Source organism: Salpingoeca rosetta (assembly GCF_000188695.1).
Source record: "Salpingoeca rosetta unplaced genomic scaffold supercont1.18, whole genome shotgun sequence".
NCBI lineage: Eukaryota > Choanoflagellata > Craspedida > Salpingoecidae > Salpingoeca > Salpingoeca rosetta.
The window spans coordinates 325198-339188 of NW_004754916.1; the positions used below are offsets into that span (position 1 = coordinate 325198).

General features: G+C 57.1%; 2 protein-coding genes across 2 annotated transcripts; both read right to left on the minus strand.

Annotated features, from left to right (window-relative positions):
• Positions 1 to 129: 129 nt before the first annotated feature.
• Positions 130 to 8317, minus strand: PTSG_06490 (uncharacterized protein; the record flags this gene model as incomplete). Its single annotated transcript, XM_004991814.1, has 13 exons — positions 130 to 4352; positions 4522 to 4574; positions 4743 to 4801; positions 5042 to 5166; positions 5397 to 5495; positions 5800 to 5885; positions 6160 to 6266; positions 6514 to 6659; positions 6933 to 7002; positions 7209 to 7306; positions 7602 to 7689; positions 7965 to 8067; positions 8295 to 8317. The coding sequence occupies 13 exons, from the start codon at positions 8315 to 8317 to the stop codon at positions 130 to 132; spliced, it is 5280 nt and encodes a 1759-aa protein (XP_004991871.1).
• Positions 8318 to 8647: 330 nt separating this feature from the next.
• PTSG_06491 (uncharacterized protein) lies at positions 8648 to 13703 on the minus strand (the record flags this gene model as incomplete). Its single annotated transcript, XM_004991815.1, has 5 exons — positions 8648 to 9210; positions 9660 to 12286; positions 12623 to 13180; positions 13387 to 13459; positions 13692 to 13703. The coding sequence occupies 5 exons, from the start codon at positions 13701 to 13703 to the stop codon at positions 9088 to 9090; spliced, it is 3393 nt and encodes a 1130-aa protein (XP_004991872.1). The 3' UTR covers positions 8648 to 9087.
• Between the last annotated feature and the right edge of the window lie 288 nt (positions 13704 to 13991).

Below are 13991 nucleotides of genomic sequence, written 5' to 3' on the forward strand. Positions count from 1 at the left end.
TCAAACGAAGGTGTGATTTGAGCGCACAAGCGCCCATGATGAGATCCACACCACACACTTCACAAGTTCACACTTCACATCACACACCACAAGCACAGACTTCAGCGCTTCAGCACTTCAGCTCACTCATTACGCAAACGAGCACTCGTCTCCCTCGCCTGCACCCTCCCCCCTTTCCTCCTCCGTGCCCTGCTCTCCCCTCTGTCTCAATTGCTGCGCTCGCGGCGTGAAAGTAAAGACACCGCTGCTGTTGTTGCTCGCGCTGCCGCCACTTTGAAGCGTGAACACCCGCCGTGGCGACAACAGATGCCGCTGCTGCTGCTGGTGATGGTGGTGGTGGTGGTGGTGGTGGTGACGATGATGATGCTCATTGTGGTGGCTGTCGTAGTTGGCGAGGGTGGCGAGGTTGGTAGCTGCTGAGGACGCGAACGACGATGGTGAGGGATACGGATAAGACGCCGTACCGTGCGCTGTCGTCGTCGTCGTCGTTGAAAGCGAGCACATGTGGTGTGCTGTTGACGGGGCGGACGATACCACCAACCTTGCATCAGATGACTCAACATCAACGGCAGGCCGCGTCAGATCAAGGAACAGGTCATCCTCATCATCGCCTACACCATCTTGCACAAACGCAAAATCAAGCACTTGCGGGGTCTCGCGCCGCACCTCGCCACCGTCCAGCACCAGTTGCTGCGCATCAACACAGGGCGCTGTTGCTGTTGTTGGTATTGGTGTTGTTGGTGTTGCTGTTACTCTTGCTGCTGTTATTGGTGTTGCTGTTGTTGGTGCTGCTGTTGTTGGTGTTGCTGTTGCTGCTGCTGTTGGCAGTGCGCCCTCATGCAACAATGAGCTCAAGGGAGCGACATCAAGGCTGTCACCCTCGTCCCCGCCATCATCATCAATACCGCCGCCGCCATCACACTTGTGATGGTTGTCATCCCGTGTATGCAGCGCAATGCCGCTGTCAGGGTTGGCTGCTTTGCCAGTGGCCTCGTCAGCCGAGGACACATGCAGCGAAGGAATCGTAAACGGCAGCAGGGGCAGCGTCTCAAACGCACTCTCGCCAGCGTTGTGGTGATGCCGCTGAATGCTGGCGCTGAAACCGTTGTGGGCGTGGTGGCTGCTGCTGCAGCTGCCGTTGCTGTTTCCATTGTGATGGCTGCTGCTACCGTTGCTTTCAGCGTTGTGGTTGCTGGTGTGCTCGTGCGGTAAATGGGCGGAGTTACCACCATCCCCTGCTTTTGACATGGATGCCATTATTGTTGTGTTCACTCCGTTGCTCAGCACGCCACTTTCCCCAATGCCCAACGCAGCAATGCGCTGTCTCAGCTCTCCGCTGCCAAGCCCACGACCAGCCATCATGGCCAAGTCGCCAAAGCTGTGGCGGCTGGACCGCCGGCTGTCGCACGGCGTATTCGTGGTGCCGCCACTGCTGGCACCTCTGCTGCCGTCGCTGCTGCGGACACTGACGCTGCGGCTCACACTCGTCGACCGCCCGCCGCGCGACAGTGACCGTGACGATGGCGACGCTGCAACCACACCCTGCGACACACACAGCCGGCTTCCACTCAGCCCGCCGCTGCTACAGCTGCTGCTCAACGCATGCCGCGCCCTCCTACGCGATGAACGCGCACTACTGCTGCTGTTGCTGCCGCTGCCTTGTATGGTGGTGGCTGGCCACCCGACGCTTCCTCTCCCATGCACGGCCTCACCTCTGTCACAACTGCGTCCACTGCTGTTGCAGCCACTGCCGCTTATTGTTGTTGCTGCTGCTGCTGCTGTTGTTGTTGCTGCTGTTGCTGCTGTTCTTGTTGCTGCTGCTGTTGTTGCTGCTGCTGTTCTTGTACTGACCCCAACACCAACAACGCGAACGCCTCGCCCGACATCACCAGCGCCATCGCCGTCGTCGTCAGTGTCGCTGCCGCATGTGCTGGTGCAGTGCAGCGTGTGCGCGGCCGGCGTTGCGCAGCCAGCAAACGTGGCTCGCCGTCGCGCGGCAAACGGGGGGCGCCCGGGCCCGCTGTAGCTCGTAAACGCCGATCGCGCCCCTCCCAATCCCCGCCCCTCAGACGACTCGTCGGCGCTGGCGTCGTCGTTGCTGTTCACCCCGTCCAACACAACGGGGGCAGACCGGCGACGTTGTCCGCTAGACCATGATGACACATGCAGCTGGTCCGCACGGAGGTGGCGGTGGCGGTGGCGGTGGTGGCGCTCACGGGCACGCGCAACAGATGACCGCACGCCAGACGACGATGACGACACTGCTGTTGCTCCACACTCACGCACGTGCGCACGATGGTGGGAAGAAGGTGAATGTGCCTGTAGCTGCTCCTCGTGTGGCGTTCTCTCAGCTGCCAACAATGACACCGTGCCGTCACCGTCACCGCGCACGTAACTGCTGCTGCTGCTGCTGCGGATCACACGGCCACTGCCATGGGTCCTCAGCAACCCAACACCACCAACACCACCAACACCAACAAGACCATCAACAACACCATTACGACGCGGCGAGTGCGGCGAGTGCGGCGATACCGGTGATTGTGGTTCCTGGACACCTGCGCTTCTCCTGTATACATCTGGGGATCCTTGACTGGTGTGCCGCAAAGTGTCCTGACTGGCCCGTTCGCCAGGTCTTGAACGCCGGCACCTCCTCCTCCCTTTCTTCCTTCTCTTTCTCCTCCTCCTCCTTCTTGACGTCCACGGCTGTGCAGCCCCTTCCTGGTTCACCTCTTCCTGCTTGTCTAGTGTAGTCTCCGTCTTAATCCTTCGTCGCACCCGTCCCTCTCCACGCCCCTCGCGCAGCAGGTGGTCCATGCTCCTGTACCTGCTGCTGAACTCACTCCTCCCGCCCCTCGTGCACGCACTGCGGCTGCGACGGGAGTGCAGGCTGTCTCCCTCGTCAGCAACTCTTGCCTGCGGTCCCATGCGAGGCGACGACGCTGCCGTGGCCATCGGCGTCACAGGGGCTGTGTTGGCGCGCGATGGCGCAGGTGAGTAGTCCGTGGACAGCAGCGCCATGTAAATGGGTAAGGCCTCAAACGCGTGCTCGTGCACCCGCACAGGGTTGCGCTTCTCCGCTTCCGTCTGCGTGCCAACCACGCTCTTGCTGCCGTCTCGCTGTTGATACTGGACATCATAATCATGCTGGTGTGAAGCATGCCCATGATGGTGGCGGTGGTGGTGATGGTGGTGGTGATGCTCTCCACTTGCTGCTGCTGCTGCTGTTGCCGTTGTGGATGGTATTGCCGCAATTGTTGGTGCTGTTGGTGTGGTTGCTGCGAGTGCTGATGTTGGTGTGGATATTGTTGTGTTGGCATGATGGTGGCTGTTGTAAGTGTGGGGTTGGTGATGGTCATAAACAACCCCAGTCGAAGCAAGCGAGGGTCCGTAATTGCTTTGGCTGTGATGCCGCTCCTTGGTCTCTTCCACCGTCGGCACTTGCTGCTGCCGTTGGCTCAGTTGCTTCGTGTCGCCGATGCCGCTGCTTCCACTACTGGAGCAGCTGCTGGCCGTGGTGCTTGCGAACACGTGCGATTGGTGTTGCCCAGCCACACCGGCGTCGATGTCCTCATCATCGGTGCTGCTGACATCAACGATGGTGCCCCGACCAGCGCTACCGTGGCTGACGGCCTTCGTGGCGTGCATGGTTGCCAGCCGCGTTGTAGGTGCGTGTGCAAATTCAGGCTCCTCTGCCACGTCCCACATTTTCCGCATGTTCACACTTCTTTCCACAAATACGTCCGTCTCCTCCTCCTCTTCCACCTCTACCTCCACCTCGCCGCGCTGCCCGCGCAACAATGTGTCATCAATCTCCGTCAACGAGAAATCGCCCTCGCTGTCCAGTGACCCCTGCCGCCAGAACCGTCGACCACCACCACCACCACCACCACCACCACCGCCGCCGCCGATGCTGCCACGGCTTCTGGGTCGCTGCCGCTGCTGCCTGAACGACGCATTGAAGGTGTGCTCTGAGCGACGGCGGTGGCGTGCTGCCTCTGCACGTGTGGATCCGTGTGCAGACGATGGCCGCGATGACGGTGCGGGCGGTGGTCGCGGGCGGGACGACGAGCCACGCCGCTCGCCGTCGTAGTGGGACTCTTCCCCGAAATCGTCACTCACCACGCTTTGGCGACCCATGCTGTGTGCACGTGCTGACGCGCCCGTGCTGCTGCTCCTCCAACCAACACCACAAACGCCAGCGCCGCCACCCGTGCCTGCGTCACTCTCCCGCCTGTGCCGCTGCCATGCATGCTGGCGTCCAAATCGGCGCAGCGTTCGTGTGTCGGCAACAGATGCGCGGCGGAGCGGCGCGAGGTGCTCGTGCCCATCGCTGCGCCAGACAGAGGCGCCGCCTGTTGCACGTGCACGGGTACATGATGTCAACGAGCAAATTGGGGGGGGGGGACGGGGAGTGTGTTGGCATGTATTTTCGTGGTCGCATGTTCGCTTCGTGTCGCTTGTGCATGTGTGCATGACGTGTGTACATGGCCACGAATATGTGATGGATCACTTGGTACTCACGCGAGAAGACGGGAAACACGAGCTTGGACTGTGTCCTCTCGATGGAGTTCATGCTACAGAGGAGTGGACAGAGGTGGACATGTGCTGGTTAGTAGCGAACAAACAGGCAAGCAGCAACTAGGCCAAGCATGTATGCATGCAAGCACGTTCCGTCTCACAGGAGTAGAAGTAACACACACACGCACAAACATACACACAAACATACACACGGTGTGACTGACTGGTAGTGTTGGATGAGGTCCTCAATCACGTCAAACTCGCGATCAGCGTAGATGTAAAACTACGGAGGCGAGAAGAGTGGACATTGGACCACAGGGCGGTACAGTACGGTGTGAGTGTTGTCGTCGTGGCCACAGCCGTGCAGACTGTAAACGTGCTATTCATGGGTGTGTGTACCACTGGCATGCCATGACACACATGCACGTACTCGTACACGCACACGCAAACACACGTGCAAAGCACATGTGTGGAGTAAACAAATAACTCCGCTTCAGGCCTTCACACGTGCGCATTAACCAACCCTGTCCCTGTCAGCGACGTGGTACACTTTGAAGTGTTGCACGGTCTCGTGCCACTTGACCCCAAGACGATATCCGCTCGGATGCAACTCCTCATAGTCCACCCCTGTGCGCAACAGAAACGTGCCTGTGTGGGCAAACAGCGACAAGCGTTGTGAGGTGCAAAGTGGCCGTGCTTGTGGCACGGGGCTTGAACGATGGACTGGTTTCATGTAACTGTACCACTGCACCACTGTACCACTGCATCACGGGCATAGAGACCAGCGAGAGGAAACAAACATGCTTGTAGTTGTGGGTTGACATCTCCGCATGCACATGCCCCAACCCTGACACACGCACGTAGTGTTTGTAACGCACCCGTTGGACAAGACTGCAACAGTGCCGTTGACTCCTCCTTGTCGGATACGCCCACGTAATAGTCTTGCCATAACACACGGTCGATGTTCCAGTACACATCTTCATGGCAGCGGCATCATGAACAGGCAGTGAGGGCAGCGAGCCAATGGGAAAGGAAGTGGCCTCGACACTTTTGCACGAGACATTGTGGTGCATGCTTGTGTGCCATGTGTGTGTACGTGTGTCATGTGTGTCATGTGTGTGTGTGTGTAACGTGTATGTGTGTGTAATGTGTGTGTGCGTGTCGTGTGTAATGTGTGTGTGTATATGTGCGCAACGTATGCACATAATGTGTATGTGCGCGCAACGTGTGCACAAAATATGTGTGCTGCAATAACTGGCGCAAAGGGTTGTTCAGCCTCACCATTGCGTGATGCCAGCGACAGGCTGTCGTCGTCTCTGCTCGGGTGCAGCAAAAGCCCGGGCGACGAGAATCGGCGTGGAAGGCTCCTGGAAACGACAAACATAACGTGTGGCACACACAGGGATTGTGAGTACATGGGTGCACACGTGTACTGATGTGCGCCGTGCGCATGCAATTCGGAAGAGACATTTTCACAAACACACACACGAGCACACGCACACGCACACAAACACGCACACGCATGCGCACATACATACAAACACGCACGCACACATACATACAAACACGCACGCACACACATGCACACATGAACACGAGGGAAACACGGCAATAGCGACAGTCAGAACAGAGCTCACGCACGCTTGCTGATGTCTGCGATGGTGGGGCAATTGGGGGTTGTGGTGTTGATGTAGGTGTACGTGCGGACGTGGGCGTGGCAGTACCCGGTCAAGACTGTTCATGGAGTTCTGTTAAAACAGGGAGCAAGCAGTGCAGCCAAGTCGACACGACAACAGCAAGAACCACAGCACTCGTCACTTGTCAGAAAAAACAGAAGCATCGAGCACTCCAAACACGAGCATGCTTACGTGCACACACACGCGCGCGCACCATCATGCACACACATGCACACACATGCACACACACGTCTGATATGTTCACAGTCACATACACACAACACGCCACGTTCATGCCCCCCCTGCCACCGGAACCAACCTGACGCAGGTTGTTAAAAATGATCTGTTGTCCCTCTGTCGATAGACTTGAGTCACGCCCGCTGCGCCCATCTTCACTCAAACTCCGTGCGCTTGCGTGCTGTGTGGTACCATCGGTTCGGTTGGCCTGTCGAAACACGCGGTCGTCTACAAGCCCCCCCCCCACACGCGCGCGCGCACACACACACACACACGCGTGCACAGGACGGCTGAGTAAGTATGCACACATACGCCACCAATACCAGCGACACTGTACACCTTTGGGACCACTGTTGCGCTTCCACACATAAACGCGTACGAAACGAACATATGCACACACATATGTCACCGCAGTGCCACGTCCAGCCACACACGAACACACGAACACACGAACGCACGAACGCACGAGTGTGCAGAAGAAGAGAAGTCAAATACGCTTACAGTGGCGGTGGTCGACGAGCCCAAGTTTCACATGCTGCCCTCTCGCCGAGTCCAGCTGTGCCTGTATCATCTACATGTCCACAGCACAGCGCAACGAGAGCAATCACGCGCAGATACGCAACACGCACCCAATGTGCAGACGACACGCGCACGTGAATGGAACCCCGAACACCACAAGAAGAAGCATGTGGGCATGTGTGTGCCACCCACAGCCACGTTACGCTTTGAATGCCATGCCTTCACATTGCACATTCAAACAGCGCGTGCAGCACTGACCGCAACGGTGAAGGAGCGAACATCTTTTCCGGCCACGGTCGCCACAAGCTTTCCTTCGTAGTGACGCAGGTGTGGGTGGCAGTTCTTCAAAAACACCCCTATCAACACATGTGTGACGATGTGTGTACATGTGGGTATGTGAGCATGTGTGTGCATGTGAGCGTGTGGGTGTTGGTATCAACCAGACTCATCGTGAGCCGCGTCGGAGTAACAAGTACCCTTCTGCAAAAGGACTTACAAGCAACTGTTTCGCAAATACGCACGTACATTCGGAAACACCCACTACACGTGCTCCGGGTGCATGCCATTCACCACACACACACACGCACACACACACACACATACGCACACACACACACATACACATACACACACACTCGCCGCCTTCCGTACCAAAATCATCCGAGTTAACATCGCCGAATGCGTTGAGCTCAAACCCAAATGCTCCGTCGACACGGGTCATTGTCGCTTCCTCCACATACTGTGTGGATGTTAGCAAGTAGCAGCGTCATGTGAGCAGGTGAGATGTGGCATGGGTGCTTTCTGTCCCTTGCATTGTCGCCCACCAATGACCAACCTACCAACGCTTCGGATTCACAGACGCATGTGCAAATGTACACGCACAACCTCACGCACATATAAGTCCCTCACATTCACTCACATGCACACATAAGTCCCTCGCCTTCACTCACACATGCACAAACCAACACACACACACACAGACACATACACTGTCTCTCCCTCGACTGGACACACGTCTTTGTAGTCGGTGGCGTCATGGCTTGTCTGGCGCCGTCTGTGGCGTCCTCGCTGAAAGAAATCACGCACTCGAGACAGAAACGAACGTCTCCTCTGCCGCCTGCATAAGGGCATGCAGAGATAGTCACGTATGTGTGCACATTAGCATGGACAAGCAAATAAGCAACCAAGCATGAGAATTGACACCTCCATGAGCACACACACACACACACGTGTCAATAGGTAAATGCACACACAAGCACACTCGTACATTCACGCTGCTCATTCATTTCACATTCACTATCACCACCATCACACACCACCACACAAACCATCAGTTGTGCTTACCCTCGGTCTCCCCCGGCAGTCATAGTGAAAAGCTAGACCTAAAGCCCCTTAGTGCCGTGCCATGGGCATGCGAATCACCTGCTGCGCTGCAGGAAGGGTAAATGAAATTGACACAAACAAGGAAGAACCGCCACAAACGCTCTTGGTCGGTACAGGCATGCAGCGTGTGGCAACGGCAACTACACCCTCACATATCTCCCATCTCAGATGAAAATGACAAAGGCAGGGGACGGCAACAAAGAAAGAAAAACAAAGAGAAACCTTCGCACACGCCAGATGTGACTGACGTATCTGGTGTGGAGACGGGTCGTACGGTTGGGACCATGCGAAATACAGCAACGATATCAAACGAGTTTCTCTGTTGGTGCGTTTAATCCAAGAAGGAGCCACAGCACGCGCAAGAACAAAGGACATCAGCAAAAACGCAACACACTTGAGCTATGTCATCATTTCATGTCACATTGTCATGTCACATCCCTGTGTCACATGGTCAAGTAACAAAGGCAAGCACGGCGCGTGTTGTTCATGATGCAGACTGTCATCAAGAGATGAAGGAACAACCACATGTGCGTCCCACTGCATGAGAAAGTGGCATGTGATACGTCACACTTCCACACACGAACAAAGAACAGCAAGCACACGTGCCAACACCTGACATGCGAACATAACGCAAACAAACGGCAGACGCAGTGCGCCACCGCGTCACGTCATGTCATGTCATGTCATGTCACAGCACACTGGTTCCCGTGATGCACGGCGCGATCCACTGGACATGCCGCGGGTTGTTGCAGGGCTATGCGGATTGCAGGTCGGCAATGAGTTTCTTGAGGATGGTGCGATGTCCAATGGACGTCACCCCCAAGCCCTTGAGCGCTTCCGTGCTGTCGCACTGCAGCAACTTTGGCCCGTCAATGCCCTGGCATGGCGAGTGAATGGCGGTGAGTGCACGCAGTAGAGTAGGGAGAAGTGATGTGAGCAATGCAATGAGTGAAACCACGACAGCCCCGACAAAGAACGAGTGCGCGTGTGCGCATGAAAACAAAATGACAACAAAGAGCCACGTGGTGTCAGGCGAACATGCACATGTATGCAACACTTTGATCATCTTGAATGCAGTGCACGAAATAGAGGGTTGCGACAACAACAGAACAAACACAGGGACAGTCACTAGAGAAAGAACACAGGGACGGGAAAATCACCAATCAAGACAAAGAGGCAGCAGCGCAAGTGCAGCTAGCGCACACAGACACCGCCTGCCGCGCTCACACGCGAACGCACGAACAAAGACAAGCCGCCAACAAAGAACACATTTTTGTGCCATGGCCTCGCCACATTTCAGTGTTGTAGTCACATCACCGCCCGTACCTGTTCTCTGAATGAGTCGGCGTACTTTGCAAAGTCACCGTTCTGTGCCTTGCTCAACCACGCGCACACCTCCGCAACACGCCACATGTCCACGTCCTTGCTCGTATCAACGTCACTATCGCCACCTGGACCGCTCGAGACTTGCTCTGGTATCGTCGCCGTTGTCGTTGCTGCTGCTGTGGGTTGCGTTGCCTTCTTCATGGACGGGGAGGTGGGGGAATCGGCCACTTTGTCGCTGCTACTGTCACTGAGGTCCACAGAGCTGAGCCGTCGACTCAGGCGTCGCAGGCTCTTCCCAATCGAAAACTTGACACCACGCCGCTTCACCACACCTGGGTCATCTGTCTTTGCGCTGCTCGCACCACCCTCCTCGCTGCTGCCATTTGCTTCGCTGCCTGTCTCCGCCTCCTTCGCTCGACCGTGCGGCTGTGGCTTTGGTCGTGGCGGCGGCTTTGCTGGTGCCGATGCTGTTGCTGTTGCTGTTGCTGGCTTGGTGATGGGTCTTCCTGGTGGGGCTGGTGGCTTGGCCGACGATGAAGGCAGTGGCTTGACAGCTGGCGATGCAGGGAGCGTGCCACGCTTCATGCTCACCCCAACACCACCACCATCACCACCACCATCATCATCACCATCACCACCGCCACGGCTAGCATCATGACCAGCACCGCCAGCAGCCTTCATCCTTGCCCTCGCTGTAGCTGTTGCCGTTGTTGCTGCGCGGGGCCGGGGCGCGGGCTTGGCGCCACCAGCCATCGTCGCCGTTCGTGCCCGCTGCGCGCGTGTTGGCAGTCGCCGCTTCACAAGAGCACGCGAGGCGGACATGGCGCGTGATCGCTGCGCCCGCACGTCAAGCGTGTCGCTGGCGCTGCTGGAGATGGTTTCAAACGCGTCAGACACGCTTTCTGCGTCGTCACCATGCTCACCAGCAGCTGCTGGCAAGGGTTTGGCCACCATCTTGGCTGGCAGCGTGTGTGTGCGTGGGCGTGGCTTCGGGCGAGCGGCCGGCACAGGCTTTGCTGCGGTTGTCCCTGCTGTTGCTGTTGCTGTTGCTGTTGCTGTTGCTGCTGCTGTTGCTGCTGACGATGATGATGTTGATGTTGACGATGCTGACGATGGCAGTGGTGGCTTTGGCTTTGGCTTGGGGCGGGGAGGGGGTGCGTGGAGGGTTGCAGCACGCTGCCTATTCCTCATGGCCTGCTCCTCTGCATCTGGCCGAGTTCGCGTCGCTGCTGCACTTGATGGATTCGACACAAACGACGGCGCCTTGGCCACCACTGGCGGTGCTGATGATGAGATCTGCTTTGATGATGGTGCTGCCGTTGCTGTAGTCAATGGCCTTGATGCAGTTGCTGCCGCTGCCGCTGCTGTTGTTGATGCAGGCGTTGGTTTCAATTCTGTTGATGATGCTGATGCTGCTGGCGGTGCCGCTGGTCTGGCCGGCGTCACCTTCCTGCTGTCAACCTCTCTCAGCTTGGCCTCCAGGGCGTGGCGCTCCCTCTGCTCCTCCTGCAGCGCCCGTCGTAAGCGATCAATCTCCACTCTGTCTCCATGCGCATCCGCACCTCCTCTCTCATTCCCGCCATCACCGAGGTGGGGTGTTTGCGTTGATGCTGGTGATGGTGGAACCCCAGCTGCTGTCTTCGTCTTTGTCTTCATCATCGCCGTGTCACTGCCGCCCTTGGTGCCGCTCGTCAGTAGTTGCAGTCGCTTCACCTCCTTGTCCCTTGTCGCCACCTGCTGTTTCAGTGCTGCAACCTCTCTCACCAGCGCGGCAACGCGTGCCTCCGCCTCCTGTGCGCGTGTCGTCATGGTGGCGAGTGACACACCCTTTTCCCTCAGTTGTTCTTCTGCGTCCCGCCGTTTGCTTTGCTCCTCCTCCACCAGTGCCTGCGCACGTGCCAGCTCCTGCTGTGTCGCCGTGAGGGCCTGCGCTTTCTCGTCCACTGCCCGCCCCGCGTTTGTCGCTGCTGTTTCCAACACCTTCACCTTGGCCCGAAGCGACTCAACCTCAGCACGCAAAGTGGCAACGTCGCTGTGACCATCACCACTATCATCACGTGTTGCTGTTTTTGTTGTTGCAGTTGTTGCTGTTGTCGCTGTGCGCGTGGGGGCTGGTTTGGCGCCGCTGCGTTTGCGTGCAAGCACAACCAGAACACGCCCCTCACACGACTGCAGCAGGGTGACGGCACGCTCGTGTGTCGTTGCCAGCAGCTGCTCATCGCCGATGCTCACGAGAATGTCGCCAACACGCACGTTGCCGTTGTCGTACGCCGCACCGCCCTCCACCACACTCGACACAGTCATGGTCACAAACACGCCGCGCGACGCTGCTGACGTCAGCAAGTCGTGGTCGTCATCCGTGTCGTCATCAAGATGCGTCACTTGCAGCTGCTCGCCACGAAGACCAACGCCGACACCCTGGTCATCCTGCAACACGAGCGTGGTCGTGATGATGTCGCAATCGCGCTCCAATTGACGGCGCACGTGTGCGGACAGCGCTTCCATCTGCACGTCATCGCCAACGCGTGGAGGGTTGAATGCAAACTTTCCGCGCGTGTACTCCGACTGCGAGTATGTCTCCAGCACCTGCGTTGCTGCAATGTCAAAGCTTGGTCGCCGCGCCCGCCCTGTACGCAGATGAGGGAGGGAGAGAGGGAGTGTGTGGATGTGTGTGTGTGTGTGTGTGGATGTGTGTGCGTGGTTGTGAGTGTGTGTGGATGTGTTTGTGTGTGGACGTGTGCGTGTGTATGTGTGTGGACGCGCGCGTGTGTGGATGTGTGTGGATGTGCGTGGTTGTGAGTGTGTGGGTGTGTTTGTGTGTGGATGCGCGTGTGAGCGTGGGTCTGACAAACAATAGTGCATGTCACATGAATACGTTCTCACAGGCGAACACACACACATACGCACGCATAGAATAGCGTGCATGTGCACTGCACCACCAACCAATGCACACTGCTGCGTACCGTGTTGCTTGCCGGGCGTGTCCTGTGCCTGCGATGTCCCAGCATCACCCGTGGTGGGATGTGCCTTGCTCACCCCGCGTGCCGGTGGCCTTGGTGGCGGCTCCGTTGTTGTGCCGTCATGGTGCTCGCGGTGCTCGTGATTGCCCGCAGGTGTGTGCGTGGCAGCGCGCATTTGGCTGGCAGAGGGGCGGTGTGGCTTTGGCGGTGCGGGCACAGGCCCGCGCTTCTTGGCGGGAAGCAGCTGCCGTGGTGCAGGTGTCTCGCTTGCTGCTGTTGCTGATGATTGTGTTGTTTTTGTTGTGGCTGACGATGACTTTGGTGGGTGGCGTGGTGCTGCGGGTCGAGGAGGACGAGCCATGGCAGGATGCTGTTGTTGTTGCTGCTGTTGTGGATGCTCGAGGTGGGGGTGCGACGCGTGTGTGTGTTCATGTTCGTTCCCGCCGCCTGGGCCTGCGTGTCTCTGGTGCGGTTGTGGTGGTGTTGATGGCCGCCTTGGTGGCGTGCGCGGTGTTGGCTTTCCACCATCCCCAGCAGAGGTGGGACCCTCCTCACCAAACCCTATGAACCAGACCAAACACCCAACAACAAAAAATTATGTGCAGAGTCAGGGCATGCAAGTGTGTGTGTGTGTGTGTGTGTATGTGTGTGTATGTTGGGAGGGGGGCAAACGAACACGTCAAGCAAACGCACACGTCAAGCAACACAACATGCGCAAGACAACAGAGGGATATGACATCATGTTGTGTTGCGTGCGATGTGCCTACCCAACGCGCCAAGCAGACCCTTCGACTGCACTAGCTGCTCAAACTCATTCTCGTCTCTCTCCCGCAAGTTTTTCTGCCGTCAGCGTTTGTGTTGTTGTTGGGGGGATGGCGCGGGGGGCGAGGGAGTGCATGTGAGTGAGTGTGTGTGTGTGTGTGTGTGTGTGTGTGTGTGTGTGTGTGTGTGTGGGTGTGTGTAGGAGGATGACTAGGATGAGGAGAAGCGTTGTGGTGTCACCTCTTCTGGCTGTGGTGGTGGGGATGGCTGTGTTGCTGTTGTTTTTTGTATCTTCGTCGTCGTTGTCTACGATTCTGACCATGGTTGCTGCACAGGTGCGGCTTATCTTGTGCGCTACTTGGTGGCTTATGCAGTTTATCGCATAGATGATGGCCTTTTTTTGTAATCTTGTATTTTGGTGCTTTTCTTCTTATTTGTTTTTGCATGTTGCTTATTCTTTTGACCTGTCGCATGAATCGAGTCAAGCGTTGGCCACAGCGACTTGTACTGTATGCATAAGGGATATTCTTTTTTTAGTTTAATTATCACCGATTGCATGGTTTTGTCGATGAGTAGACGTCTCATTGTTTTGTCTATATGTCTGCTACCT